The sequence below is a fragment of the Dermacentor andersoni genome, chromosome 2, assembly GCF_023375885.2.
Source record: "Dermacentor andersoni chromosome 2, qqDerAnde1_hic_scaffold, whole genome shotgun sequence".
In the NCBI taxonomy this organism is placed as follows: domain Eukaryota; kingdom Metazoa; phylum Arthropoda; class Arachnida; order Ixodida; family Ixodidae; genus Dermacentor; species Dermacentor andersoni.
The window spans coordinates 237,538,901-237,553,329 of NC_092815.1; the positions used below are offsets into that span (position 1 = coordinate 237,538,901).

Here is a 14,429-nt window from a genome sequence, read left to right on the forward strand (position 1 = left end):
ACAGACTGTAATGAATCTACAAAGAATAAATAGTTATCGCTCGTCACCGATAACACTGCTTCCTACTAGGAATAAATAAAGACAATGTGCCCCGCATAGTTTACCGAAGATACCAGCGGCAACAACTAAATGCTGTGTATAACGCATAAAAATTAGAAGAAAGCGAGTATTCAGTAACTATTTTTCAGTAACAGTAACAGGGAAGGGGGTATATGCCCCCCTGGCTCTCCCCCTCCCCGTTATATACGCCTATTTAAAAACTTGCGTTGGGACACGTGTCCTTTTATATGTGTCTACAGCAAATGTAGACAGGTATACTGTGTGTACATGTCTACAAAAGGGCCCGTTTCGAGAAAAATACATCACTGGTTGTAGCGTAAAAGATGTAATTGCAACATGAATAGACTGCAACAACACTACATGACGGACTACAAGCAAAAATTACAGGTCGCCAAGCAGGCTTCCAACACAAAACCCAAAAGCAAGCTCGCATTATCCATGGTGTTTCTGCATTTCTTCGAACTCCTTCGTCGCGGTCTCACTTATAAGTTTTGATACTTTGTTTAACCACACGTTGAACAGTAGCCAACCAAACTTTCAACGTTAGCGCAAGATTCCACATCGATAAATGGCAGAATATGAATGATCATCATCAGCATTTTCTTCCTCTATTATATGCGACACCTCCACGACGATAATGATGCCAATAAACAGTACGATTGTTTGCTGCAAGACCTTCCGCACTAACTCTTTCTATACACGTTGTTACAATAATGTTGCGTCTCTTGCCTGAGCTCTAGAAATGTTGAATTTGTGGAAGGTTGAAGGTCTAAAAAAAAGTCAAAGGAATAAGTGTTCCTGTATAAACAAGCACACATAGGGCAGGTATTCTAGAACACGTTAGCTTGGAGAAATAAAAATAACGGTACAGACGCAAGATGATTCGAGTGTTTACGGTAAGGCTGTTTAACATTTATCTTCCCTTTTGATAAATTCAAATAAATTTATTAGCACTCTGAATGCTTGTCGAACAACCGCAAAAGAAGCCTTTTCTTTGTCTATTAGGATTCACTTTATGTTTCTGTAGGCCGCCTGAAAAGCAATTGAACAAAGAAGTCTTTCTAAATCCTGCGTATTTTATTTGTAAGCCCTTGCATCTCTAACTAGACGACCTGTGTAGCCAGGTTCTTGTTTTGAGCGTCGAGTTTACATGGTTGCTCTAATAATTCGCATCGATTCTTTCGCAGAGGTTGGAGTGTCACAGTGATCCGACCACACACCTGCCGAGCATCATGCAGTGGGCGCAGGAGGCGGGCCTGTGGACGGGCATCGTGACCACCACCAGGGTGACGGATGCCACGCCCGCGGCCGCGTACGCCCACTCGGGCTACCGCAAGTGGCAGTCGTCGGTGCCCGAAGGCTGCAACGCCAAGGATATCGCGCGCCAGCTCGTACAGTCCACCCCGGGATCGCGATTTAAGGTAAGATTGATGGTAACTTCAAAATGAAAAAAAAGAAAACGCTTTTATATTAAGGTATCGTCCTATTATTTCTCTAAGTACAATACTTAATATCACTTTTGTAACTAACGTTGCAAAGCTAATTTGGAATTAATTTTGTATGAATCTAATACGAATAATGATAGTGTCGTGCAATGTTACTTTTCGTTGTTGGGCAAGGGACCCATGAAAAAGTTTTTATCGCGTTTCGTTCCTATGCTGGACCTGCGTGTTGATCATCTATGCCAGTTTGTTGTTCGCCGCGTTGCATTAGTGTGCTCATGTCGAATGCTTTTGAGTGAGCGCGCACATATATAAGTACACGCCTCAGTATCGGCACAGGTGCCTTTACCGCGCCGATGTTTGACGGTGCTATCCGCTACGAGGCCACACTAGTTTCCGGACGGGGCACAAGTTCGCACTAGTAAAGCTTGTTCTAAGGACCCTGGACAGTTGTTGATGTACAAGCGCTATCACGTGACAATACTATAACGCCGGCCTTTAACTCATGCTGTCAATTCTCCTTTACTCTAGAAAACTGCAACCTTCGTCGACGTTTTCGTCGCGCCACTGGCCCGTAAGTTGACAAACTCGTGTATCGACTCACTAAGACTCACTTACCCGTGAGTCTCAGATTGAGTGAGTCGCGCTGAGTAGAATTTTCGTGAGTGTGATTCCGAATTAGTGCACTTACGTATAATTTTGGAAAACTGGAGTCTGATTCTGCCCGCTGAATTTGGGTGAGTTTGACTTCGGGTGAGCCCTCAGCAAAAAAGAAATCTTGTTCGTATGAGTGAGTTCTAATTATTTTGCTGACCAATGATGAATTTCGAAAAAAGGAAAAGTCAGCGCTAAAATTCGTGCTAATGGGGGCAGCGTCAAAAGTTTATCGAAACGGCGCGCCCCGTATTTCGAACTACACCAAGAAAAAAAAAAGAAAGACGAGCACGTTGTCTTATTTTTACCCACAGAACCGCGTCAAGCGGCTGCAGGGTTGCCGGTAGCGCAGCGCACGCACCTGCGCTGCACTCTCCCTCCATCACGTACCGCATATACATACATGCCCACGCGTACGAACTTTAGCACCTGTAGTGTCACTCTGGGGCTTTCTCAGCACTGGCGGCGCTTAGTGTAGAGGTATGGCGCCTGCTTCCACCCCCTCCCTGACCAGTGCTTCTCGTTTCGCTCCTAAAACTGTGTCCACTTTTCACGCCTCCGCTCCACGAGATAGGTAGTTTGCAAAGGAAACGTTGAAAGCCTCGGAGTCGAGCGCGAAGCATTGGGTGATATGCGAAAATAGTTTTCGCCTTCAGCTTCTCCTTTCTGAGGAAGAATGAGCATAACCAGACCCTGCGGCACTGATGACGTCATCACAAGCCAGCGAAGCGAATGCGATCGACGCTGAATCCCGATTTCTGTCGGTTCTGTTAGCGCTGCTTTCAACTATGCCCTCAACCTCCTTTTGCTGTAACGATCACATGCTGCTTAAACTGAGCGCCCGCACTGCTGCCTTTTGCCAATGCGGCGGTGGCGTTCATTGACAATGAGAGCAAATGTCGATGTCACGGATACGCACTGGCCGTGTTACGTGCACATATACGCTTTTGTGCAATTTGTATCGCGGTTGTATATCTCCTGTTGCACATGTGAAACAACTGCGGATCTTCGATATGATTAGTGTCCAGCGCTGTCTTCCAGGGCACAGTGAGATGAGCCAGAGCTTTAGCAGTTCTCGTGCATCGTAGGGAAGTTAAAAATCATGATACTTTATGTTTTCTAGAACGCAGCTCTTAGGCGCCCGTTCTACCGCCTAGCGTCGGCGTTGTCCCTCGGCGTAAGCGAGCGAACGAGCACAGCGAAAGATGAAAACGAGCGTGCAGCGTCAGAAGAAAAGCGTACTGCCGCACAAGATTTGCGACGACCGCTACGAGATGGCGCCAGAAGAGCGCGCAGTCGTCTTTTCACCGATGGCATGCAGCGAGCGCGTCGCACGGTACCATACAGGGAAGCAACGCGTTGCACGAGTGGAGTCTGTGTGCGGTGGCTGCTGTGAGTCGCGTCCACGCGTCACCCATGCGCTGTCTCTCATGATCCCCCGATGAACGAGGCAGGAGGCAGTCGCGTCACACTTTGCTCCGGTTGCGACGTACCGCGTGAGACAGATTGTCCGTCCCAGTCAATATAATGCCAAATTAACATGCACTGGGCTGCGCCCAAATTTCGCATTAGGGACTATTGCCGGTGAATATTTTTTTTATACGGACTTACTGCGCACGTACTCTTTCTCTTACGACACAATCTTGGCGAGCATACCTCACAGCATTAGGAAAAAGTTAATCGAGTGAAAAGCTAGTGTTATGATGGATTTACTTTCATTGCTTTTGGGAGTAGAGATAGCAGAGGCCCTGGACAACCTGACGAGAAACACTGCACCAGACAAGAACCAAATCAACAATAAGACACTACGTAACCTATAAACTACAGTGACGGAGGCCCTGTTATAGTTTATTAATGATTGTTGGGAAGCGGACAAGATGCCGGCTATGTGGAAACACGCTGATGTCACCATGATTCCTCAGCCTGGAAAGCCATTATCCATGCAGAACTTGAGGCCGATCTCGCTGATCTTATGCGCGGGAAAACTATATGAACATATAATGCTCAACAGGCTTTAACTCACCTGAAAGACAACGGGCACTTCCCAAACACGATGTTTGGCTTTCGGCCGGACTTATCAACAAGTGATATCTTCCTTCTGATCAAGGAGGAGGCCATAAATAATTTAAGTACAAGCAACAAGATAGCCTACCCAGCGTTAAACGAGGCTTTCGACGACGTCTCATATGAAGCGATACTTGTGCACGTCAGCCGCTTCGATTGCGGGGAGGGAGTTTACTATTACATTAAGGACTTCCTTTCCGACGATTGGGCAAAAGTGGGTATAGGAAATCTGAAAAAATCAAGGTCCTGACCAAAGGCTCGGTAACTCCCTTCTGCTCTTCAAGCTAAAATTAAGCACCCTACCGAACATTTTCAGCGAAATGGAAGGAATTCGATATGCGCTGTATGCGGATGACTTAACCATATGGACACTTGGGGGATCGACGGGAAGACAGCAAGAAGTGCTACAGGAGGCCGTAGAGAGAACTGAAATGTACCTGGGTGTCTGTGGACTCTCACGTACCCCTTAGAAATCAGAACTCCTGATTCTGAGAAAGAGAACAAGAGCGTGCGTCCCCGCCCAAGAGACACTAGATACTGAAGTAACACTAAATGAAATCCACATCAGAAAGGTTACTGCACTTTGTATCCTTGGATTAGACTTCCAGAAGGATGGTGCGGAGCTTGCCACGGCACACCGACTTCAAGAAACGATCACGCAGGCTACATACCTGGTGACGAGGGTCACAAATAGAGGACATGAATTAAAGGAACAAGACACGCTAAGACTCGTACGAGAGTTGGTCATCAGCAGAATCCCCTACGGTACACCGTACGATAAGAAAGACATAGAAATTGGTAATAGGACTGCCGCCAGCCACGTCAACAGAAAGACTGCTGAAAGTGGGAGTACATAATACCAGGGAAGAATTGGCGGGGGCTCACAAGACGAATCAAATCGAAAGAGTAAAAACTTACCACTGCTGGTAGAGTCTCCTGAGAAGACTTGGATACCCTGTCAGAGAACACAACAGTCCACAACGTGCACCCCCGATCCTGAGAGCAAAGATACGCGTAGCACCCAAACTAAGAAACTTGCACACAGAATGCAACAAAGAAAGAAGACAAGCGAGAGCCCCCACGCTACGAAAAATTCTAAACAATGAAAGCAACAAGGCAGAAATAAGGTACACGGACGACGCCAGATACAAGGCAGGGAGATATGTTGCCTGCGTAACCAACGAGCAGAACGAAGAGATAGCAGCTGCATCTGTAGTCGCTAGGGGCATTGAGTTAGCCGATTTTGGACGGGGTAAACAGCGCGTACGACGAGGACACGTGAAAGAACGACAACACAAGTGCTATTCTTTCACATGTCCTCGTCTTACGCATTGTTTACCCCGTCCAAATATGCAACACCTCTTAGCCAAACTTCGTTCCCTCATTAAGTTAGCCGAACGGGTCGTCATAGCAATGGCCATACGGACCTGCCGATGGGACGTGCCCGGTCATCGTCGTCACAGACTCGCAGGCAGCCTGTCGCCATTTTCGGGCAGGAAGAATTAGCGAGATCGCGCTCAACATCACGAAGCACCAAGACATCCCTGAAATGTACATTGTGTAGACCCCGGGGCACGAAGCCTTGGTATGACACCAAGCGGCTCAGGCTGCCGCCCAAGAACGTGTACGCCGGGCAACCCCGCGAGAACATCGTCTACAGTCAGACCAAGATGGAATGATACAAAGAAAATACTACAACATTCTAGAACATTAAAAGAAAAGCCGGAGGGAATGTCCGCCGCCACACATCAAACTTAATAGAGCAGATGCCGTCATACTGCGCCGACTTCAGATGGGCAATTACCTCCACGGCACTCTACTACAACTGAAGTACCCCTCAGCATTTACAAGAGACTGCCAATTGAGCAATACACCAAACGCCCTTTACAACATGGTTTGGGAATGAAAAAAGAATCCGCAGGCAGTGCCTATCCAAGCACCAAGAGAATACCAGTGGGAAGCACAGTATAGAAGCCCAAAACCTGAGGAGCAACTACAGCTGGTGGACAGGCACATACTGTCTGTAAAGAGCCATGGCTACCTGGAGTAGGGTGACTGCCCACCTTCGGGCATCAACAGCTTGGTCTCCGAAATTTCAAAAGTTTATTCAATCACTCACGCTACGTACTTTTAGCTGTGCGTTTGATAATTGTGTTATATGCTCACTATGTGCCCACTTTTATTATTGTTTCCTGCACGTTGTGATGCTGGATTCGTTGTATGGTAAATACCATGCCAGCTTCTTCTTATATTTCTCGCGTATCACACCTGTGCATGGGCTATATATCAGATTGGTATTATTTTAAACTTTTCTATACATTCACAGCTTTTTTTAAATATTTGGAATATTTTCTCGATAAATTACAATGTGCATTTATGAAGAAAAACCCCTATTATTCGTTTGTGACCATTGATAATATCCCTTAACGAATACCTAAATCAGTGCGCTTAACGTCGAACAAGGCTATTTTGCAGTTTGCGCGCACTTAGTACCGATGACGATAAAAGCAAACACAGGAAAAAAGGGGCACAGACGTTGGTGCATCGAGGCTGCGCTTTAACGCGCGGCACACACTACATCTAGTGACGCCACCGCCGGCTAAGATAGCTGCCTTTATGCGTGCACCTGCTGTGGCTGGTTAACTTTAAACTGCATTTTTTGACATACATGTAATACAGCAGTTGCCTTCTACTGCAACACAGGTAGTCCATTTCTGCCTCCTCCTGATATAACTGGCGCGTGCGCTATGCGGAGAATTCGATAGCGCTAGGTAACGTGTCGCTATGAGGCAAATGGACTATCTTGGACCGGTTCGCTAACCGTTGTACTTTTCTTTTTTGTAGAAACAAGAACATAACCGGAAAGAAATCAAAACGCTTTGAACTGGGACTGAACTGGTAATTTTTTTTTTTTGGGGGGGGGGGGGGGGTCGGAGAGCTGGTAGTACATACACACACAGGTTTCATTATCAGTTACCGCTAGTCGGTGTGAATAAGAGTAGGAACGAGTACGTGTCAGCAGAGTACGAGTACGAGTGTCAGCGGAAGAGTGTCCAAGTGAGTGGCGTGGCAGTGCAGGTTTGTAGACGTGATTCTGAACGCGACTTGGAGGCGAGCTCTGATATTGCTCTGTGACGGTGGTTCTTTCAGTGAGCTGGTAATTCACATGAGCTGGAAGCCTTTCAGTCTCAGTGAATTGAGTAAGTGGGCGAATCCATGAGATTAAATGAAGCGTGATCCAATGAATCTGCTAGTATGATTGTGTCCGTAATTGCGTGAATCCGAAAAAGCCCGAGGGCGTGCAAGTCAGTGTTTGATGAGTTTGGCTAGGAGTGAATCTGGCTTGTTATTATCTTGGCGAGTCTCTGGCTGAGTGAGCCCGGCTTAGTAGAATTCCGCTGAGTGAAAGTCCTAGTGAGCCCGGGTCTGAGTGAGAGTGATCCCTAAGCAAGAAGTGTATTTTGTGAGTGAGTCTGACTTAGTTCTATCTATCCTGACCACCTATGCAGTGAATATACCGATGCTGATGACGGTGCAGAAGGAGGAGCATTTATTGTATTTTTTTTTAGCAATTCTCAAGTGAATAAGAAATGCGGTTGTTCTATTAATCTTAAAGTTTTCGTGCAGCTGCTTCATGCGTGGTTTCTTTGTACATGGTCACACCAATGTGTCTCACTCTAGATCTGTATTCTGAGATGTCCATAATGAAATAAAAGGAGACACCGACCACAATATGTTCATTAAGGTTAACGCTCACAAATATTCACATGTTCACAAATGAGACTAAGAGCGATAAAACAGTCGCCTAAGTGTGCCGCATATTGCCCATTCCTCTGCTGCATGGTATATCGCAAATCAGGCATAGGTTTAGAGTTGCCTCAGTGCTTTGTGACTCTCAATGCGTTCGTATTTCAATGCCAGTGCCGCGTGCCACAAGCGATGTGTAAAATCAAAGCGACTATGAATCGCTTTGATGTGTTAACATCAAAGCGAAGTGTGCGTGACAGCGCAAGCCCGATTACATGCTGTGCCTGCAGAGCGCATTGCCGTGGTCATTTACAAAGAAGGAAGCGCACAAATAACCCTTGATGTGGGCGCCGCTAATGTTTTAGCTGACCATGCATGTAGTCAGAAAAAGTTATTGGAGTATAACTTCTGTATTGTGGGTTCAATTTCGCTTGTTGTTTTCTTTACCTTCTGTTCGTAATTGGTGTTTTGGATTTTTTTTCAAGCTTATGCAATTCGGCGAGCATTTGTGGTTGACAGACCGTTAGCCTTTGTATTCAGTCCTCACACTGTGGTGTCCATGTGTGGTTTCTACCTAGTGGCGTAATCGTAACGTTTTTTTTTAAATCCTGCGTATTTTTCAAGGCGAAAGGACTTCTAGTTTACTGCCGCAGTCAACGTCTCTGCCTAATTTCTTTAATCTGCTGTCCAGTAATTAGCACTTACATATTATGCCGATATCCGACGAGTTTTCCCAATTTCGCATTCCTTCCTTGGCTAAACGCTGTAGGTTATCATGGGCGGTGGCCGGAGCGCGTTTCTGGACAAGGAACTCAGAGACGACGAGGAACGACCAGGCGAGCGCTCGGACGGCCGCAACCTCATCAAGGACTGGCTGGACGAGAAGAAGTCGCACTCCGCGCATGTGAAATACATCTGGAACCGCAAGCAGCTTCACGCTGTCAACCCCAACAACACTGAATACCTGCTCGGTGAGTCGGACACGATGGATTTCAGAGGGCGTGGTTCTCGGTACCACGAGATTTTGTACGGACATCACGCTTTGTATGCTCTAACGGATGCACCTTACAAAACTGCGATATCCGTTTTGGTGCAGAGCTACGAATTTGTGAACTTCGTGTTTCTATATCTTTCAAACTTACCAGTTTTTGAAAGTTTCTTTAAAGCATTTTAGGCCTAAATGAAAATTTCGATTCCAGCTGCAACTAGAAAGCAACCTTCGCTCTAAAATTCGACACATTTCATTAAAATCGGCGCAGTGGTTTCTCACAACAGCGTTTCTGCATTTTACATATATTTGAATAGGCGCGATAGAGTTGGGACCGAGCTAAAGCTTCCTCTTGACCATACGCGAGATTAGGCGAGACTTGCCTTGGACTCGTCAGCGTCATCAAGCGACAGCTTTCCTGGCACAATGCCAAGCAGGAAGTCATAGCACAGTGCCGGGAAATCGAACTTTGTTCTCGGCACCCATGGCAGCTGAACGGCAGCCGTTAGCCGCCATGTTGATTCTCCAATTGGCTGTCGAGAGTTCACGTGTTTTTAAATTTCTGCCAGGAAGCGGAAATTTTGCAACATTCAATTTTGTGTTTTCATCAAGATGACAAAAAGTGACCTGGAGCTGCAAACTTTATTGACTAATACGTATTGGTGATTCTTCGCAGCCATACTGCGACGTTATCGCTTCAAAAAGAAAGTGGGCGGTAGCGTACAGAAGCCCGTGGAATGCATTTGCAATTTCACGATTATGTAGTGGCGGTCCAAGATAGCCGCCATGTCAGCCGGCTGATGAAGGAATACCCTGTGTGAAGCATCCCAGAACGAGTCGTTTCATAAACGTCAATTTGAAGTCACTAGACGTTGCGCTGGGCTGCCATGGAGAGGTTTTTCGCCCTATTTTGTGGTGTGACGAGCCACGCGAATTATGCTAATGAGCAGCCATATGCAATGGCGTTCGCGAGTCATGAGTATCGCCGCATATTCCCCGTCGTTTGGGTCCAGGAAAATTTCTTGTTTATAACACGTGGTCATTTCATTTGCATCACTACCTTAGTGTTTTGCTCTATTCTTTTTTTAGAATACATGTTTCTTTTAAAATATTATTGGTTAAATATCGCAACGTTCTGCAATGTTTGCCACATTTCACTGCTTCGTTTTCATTGTAATCAAGAGTAAGGACTTTTCGCATCATCAGAGTATGACAATGCCGGATTTTTTATTTATAAAAAGAAATGAACGCAAGGCGACGCCTTGAAGTTCGCTTAGGCGGTGCGGGTAAGCAGCGAAGTTAACAAGACATGGCAGCGGCAGTCAAGTGGATATCTCTGGCGTGCACAACGCTATCGGTGATATTCGGCTGGTCCTCAGCCAGCCGGTTTGGGCTGAGTTACTAGCGTTTCGCGAGATAGCGTTAATACGGCCTAGAACGTGCTCACATCACCCCTGGTAGGTCGTGTATGTTGTCTCACGGCAGAAAACAAGTGCGTTGGTGCCATTTAACGATAACTCATTCCAAGAGACACACATGCCAGCTAATGAAGCAGTCGACGGAAGCGAGAAGCGTTTTCGACGGTCGTACGCTTTGGGCTAGCTGCGTTATTTTTACGTAGATGGAAAACTCTTTTGCTTTAATAAGAATGATAGGTTCAGTGCCTTCATTTCAGTTGCTTAGCCAAAACATGAAGTTTGCGTCACGTTACGAAAGCAAAACTGCGCCATCCGCGCCATGTTGTACGTGTCGGGCCTACGTTTCACCTTGAAGCAAATGGCGGAAGGAACCCCTGCTAAACCCTGCTGGAACCCCTGCTGGAAAGGCTAGAACCCGTGCTGCCTCCCGAAGACCGCCGACGCCTCGGCTCTAGTCTGGCGAAATCTCGCGATAAGAACCTCCGAAAGTGATTGCCCGAGAATGCCGCCGCAGAACACTTGCTTGGCTCTGGCAGAGCCACTTAAGCGGGGCGTGATGGTGAGTGCGCCTGACTGCGGCGCTTTTGCAGCCGAACACAGTGCACGTCTCTGTAGAGATTCTAAATCTTCAGGCCCTGACCGCGCATGCGCATTGATACCGGGACAATACGATGACACTAACGTGCCTCGAGTGTCCGTAGAATTGCTATTACAATGGAATACCGCCGCTAGGGCCGGCAGACGAACCCGAGACTTCCGGCTCACCGTGTACTGTGACACCCCTAGTGTAAATGTTGCCTTGTTGTTCTCGTCTCATTGAGAACATTGATCGTTACGTGGTTATTACATATCGTACTACGGTCACTCAGCGTATTGTTGCACGTGACATCTTTTGCAAAAAGAAAGGGCAAACGACATCTTTTTCTAAATATGGATTGTTTCGTCCGAAGCGCGAAGCGTATTAAGCGAAAGCGAGGTTTAGCGTCGCGTTGAAGCTGCTCAGCCGGTGTTTTAGGAATACGCGGGCACTACACGTTGGTCCGACACAGTCCACATGGGAACTGCTGCTGTGCGGCAGGAGCAGTGCCCTGGCAGCTGTCGCACCTCAATGAAGAGAGGAAACCGAAAGAAAACCGTGAGGGTTTGCGTACATGGCGAAGCCGCTTTCTTCTAGTAACGTTGGCTTGAAGTGCATTGTTCGTTCCACTCATCCTACTCTGTGCACGACGGTGTGGTGTCCATACCGGTTGACAGCAGGAACAGCCTAGTGTTTATGCGCACAACAGCCGATTGAGTGGAGCGTGAGGACGAGTATACTCGGCCTGTGTCGTTTTTTAAAACCAAACGCAGTGCGTGTCTCTCGCGTCTCTTGACACCAAACCCTCCACGCGTTGGCCGCACACGTTCGCCGCAGACACCGCGACAGCGCGAACGCACCTCTAATGTCCATATATTCGCTATCGCAATAAACGGTATATTTATACATCTGCTTGGCGTGAAAGGATTCGGAGCAAGTAATTTTGCCCTGTGAACAAATATGGCCCATGAACAGCGTGAATTTGGAGACCAGCTCTTGTGAGTCAACGACACGTCTCTCTTGCTCCCTTGTGTACGAGGCATCTGGATCAGTGTTGTGAGTTTAGCGGTCTCTTGCGCTTCCTGGTGGAAATATTTGTGCTCTTGCAGGTGGCCGGTTGGAGGTTTTCATGTAATGAAGGCTTCGTTTTTGCCAGTACAAAAACGTAAGTGTCTTACAATAATTCGTGCGCCACGCGTGGCCATCGTGCAGCTTATCCGGGACTTATTGGATGTTAGAGAGTATTATAATCTTCATCCACAAACAATTTGCTTCGCATTTCTTTCTCCATTTCTCCATGCTTCATCTGACTATAGCTCTGGTAGCTTCGACAGTTCTTAGTAGTTTATCTATTCGCCACTCCCGCATACGAGCGTTAGAGGGCTTGCCTCGTGAAATGCCTAGGGTGAAATACATTCTAAACATTCAGGAAGGAATGGTTACTACAGTCGGCACTTCGAGACTTGTCGAGGGAAGTTCCAGGTCACGCCGGACGAGCGAATTACTTCTATTTAAAAGCCGAACTTTCTGCATATGCAAGTATTTCAGAAGGACTGAAATCCGGGCCAGTTGGTACATAGTTGAAGGAAAAATCCAGTCACCAAACACAAAGGACAAGAAGAGAGGTTCATCTCTTCTTGTCCTTTGTGTTTCGTGACTGCGTTTTTCGTTGAACAAGTATTTCGTCGCGCATGTTCCTACAAAGAAACATTTCACGGCTGCTGCAACGTATTCATCCGGTAGGCAGACAACAGTGCAATTATCACAATATAAGTATCAGGTGTCACGCGCTGCTGAAGCAAGCATCGCTATCTTCGTGTGCACCCTCGCCGAAATTCTGACTTCGTACCACCCGAGTGCTGAACGATAAATGCTTCTTCAATTAGACCATGCCCGAGCACGATGTTCTCGAGATCGGCAAGATGGAACTTTACGGGCTCAGCGATGGCACCAAGCCTAGGCACAGCTGTGCCACCGAATCGATGCACGCAGAGACTCGCAGCCGTAGATGAATGGAACAGGGAACATTTTTGTGATTTTGATCATGACCTGGTAGTTCAACCTGTTTCCCGACCTTTGATTGTGCGCATTTTTTTAGTAATCTTTTGCAATGCATTTAGTCACTTCACAGTCGCACAGAAGTGATTATTCATGTTGATCACGTGGTAGTGACAGTCAAGAACACAGTACAATAACTGTGAATGGCGAAACTTTTTATTGGGCTAACCTGTGCCCAGAAAAACAGGCTACACTCAAAGCAGAACGTCGGCCATCATCGAATATTTGATCATAGGTCCAGCCCGTCGGCATATATATATATATATATATATATATATATATATATATATATATCAGTGATCGAAGGTTCCAGAGAAATCGCTGGTGTCTGCGTGTCTTCCAGAAAGTTCTAAACAATACGCATCGCGCATAGACAGAGCCAGATTACACAATGTTCGGTGGCAATAGACACCGGATCGATAATATTGGAGAAACTTCCCATACATGTAGGTGCGTCCGGCACTGAGCGATAACATTTATTAGATAGTGAAACGCGGTCACCTGATAAACAAGTGCACGTGTCAATATGGTATTTCATAATATTCATATTGAAATTCATATTATAAATCCAATGCGCACAAAAAAAAAAGCTGTTGTGTCCTGCGCAATTTTTTCTCAACGGCATTTAACGTAGACGCAATAAATCTAGTGATGATGATTGTTGTCGGCATTTAGCGGGTCTTTGACAGATTTTGGGTGCTCGTATCACGGGTTTTAGAGATTGTTCGGTTCTCTATTTTCGGGTTTACGTTGTAGTTTACAACGTTGGTCTTGAGCACTTTATTTGATTCACATAAACACAGCTGCCTTGCGCTGGCCACAAATTTCCGCAGGGCTGCATAACCCGCTGCACAGTAAGCGACTAAGGTTAGTCACACAGACATCTACATAAACTATATAGCAAGCGCCGTCCTGTCTACCTCCTTACTTGTGTCCCCGTCTTATGTGTGTTTCAATCAAATTTCAAACATGACATAGTAGAAGTTAGTCAGAGAGTCTAATTTTGAGTTCACGCCGGCGATACAAGCTTGTTCGTTCAATCCAATGATATATCTAATCTCGAAGTAGTAGCTCAAGACACGCAAGGAAAGTTACTGCACTGGAGTAGTGCGAATGCTCTGGTTATCAATGGTGCAAAAACGAAGGCTGTCCTATTCAAACCAACTCGTAAAAAAATTATCATAGCATAGACCTGTACCTCGGTGATAAGAAGATTGAGATAGCGAAATATATTAAAATATTGGGGGTTACTTTCCGTGATGATTTAAACTGGGATTCCCATGTGCATGATGTTGCCAAGGAAGTTGCCAATGCATGGGCCGTAATGAAGATTTATAGTTATAGTCACATTCAAGATCAAATAACTAATTTATACTACCCTTTTTCAATCACATTTGAATTATTGTAGCCTGGCCTGCAGA

The 14,429-nt window shown here is 46.2% G+C and overlaps 1 protein-coding gene across 1 annotated transcript in view; it reads left to right on the forward strand.

Annotated features, from left to right (window-relative positions):
• The window catches only part of LOC126539906 (alkaline phosphatase-like), a 91,862-nt gene that overhangs the window by 35,287 nt on the left and 42,146 nt on the right, over nucleotides 1-14,429 (forward strand). The window contains exons 3-4 of the mRNA XM_050186724.3: nucleotides 1,248-1,481; nucleotides 8,737-8,938. Of these exons, the coding sequence (XP_050042681.1) occupies nucleotides 1,248-1,481; nucleotides 8,737-8,938 (436 nt within the window). The remainder of the gene's footprint in view (nucleotides 1-1,247; nucleotides 1,482-8,736; nucleotides 8,939-14,429) is intronic.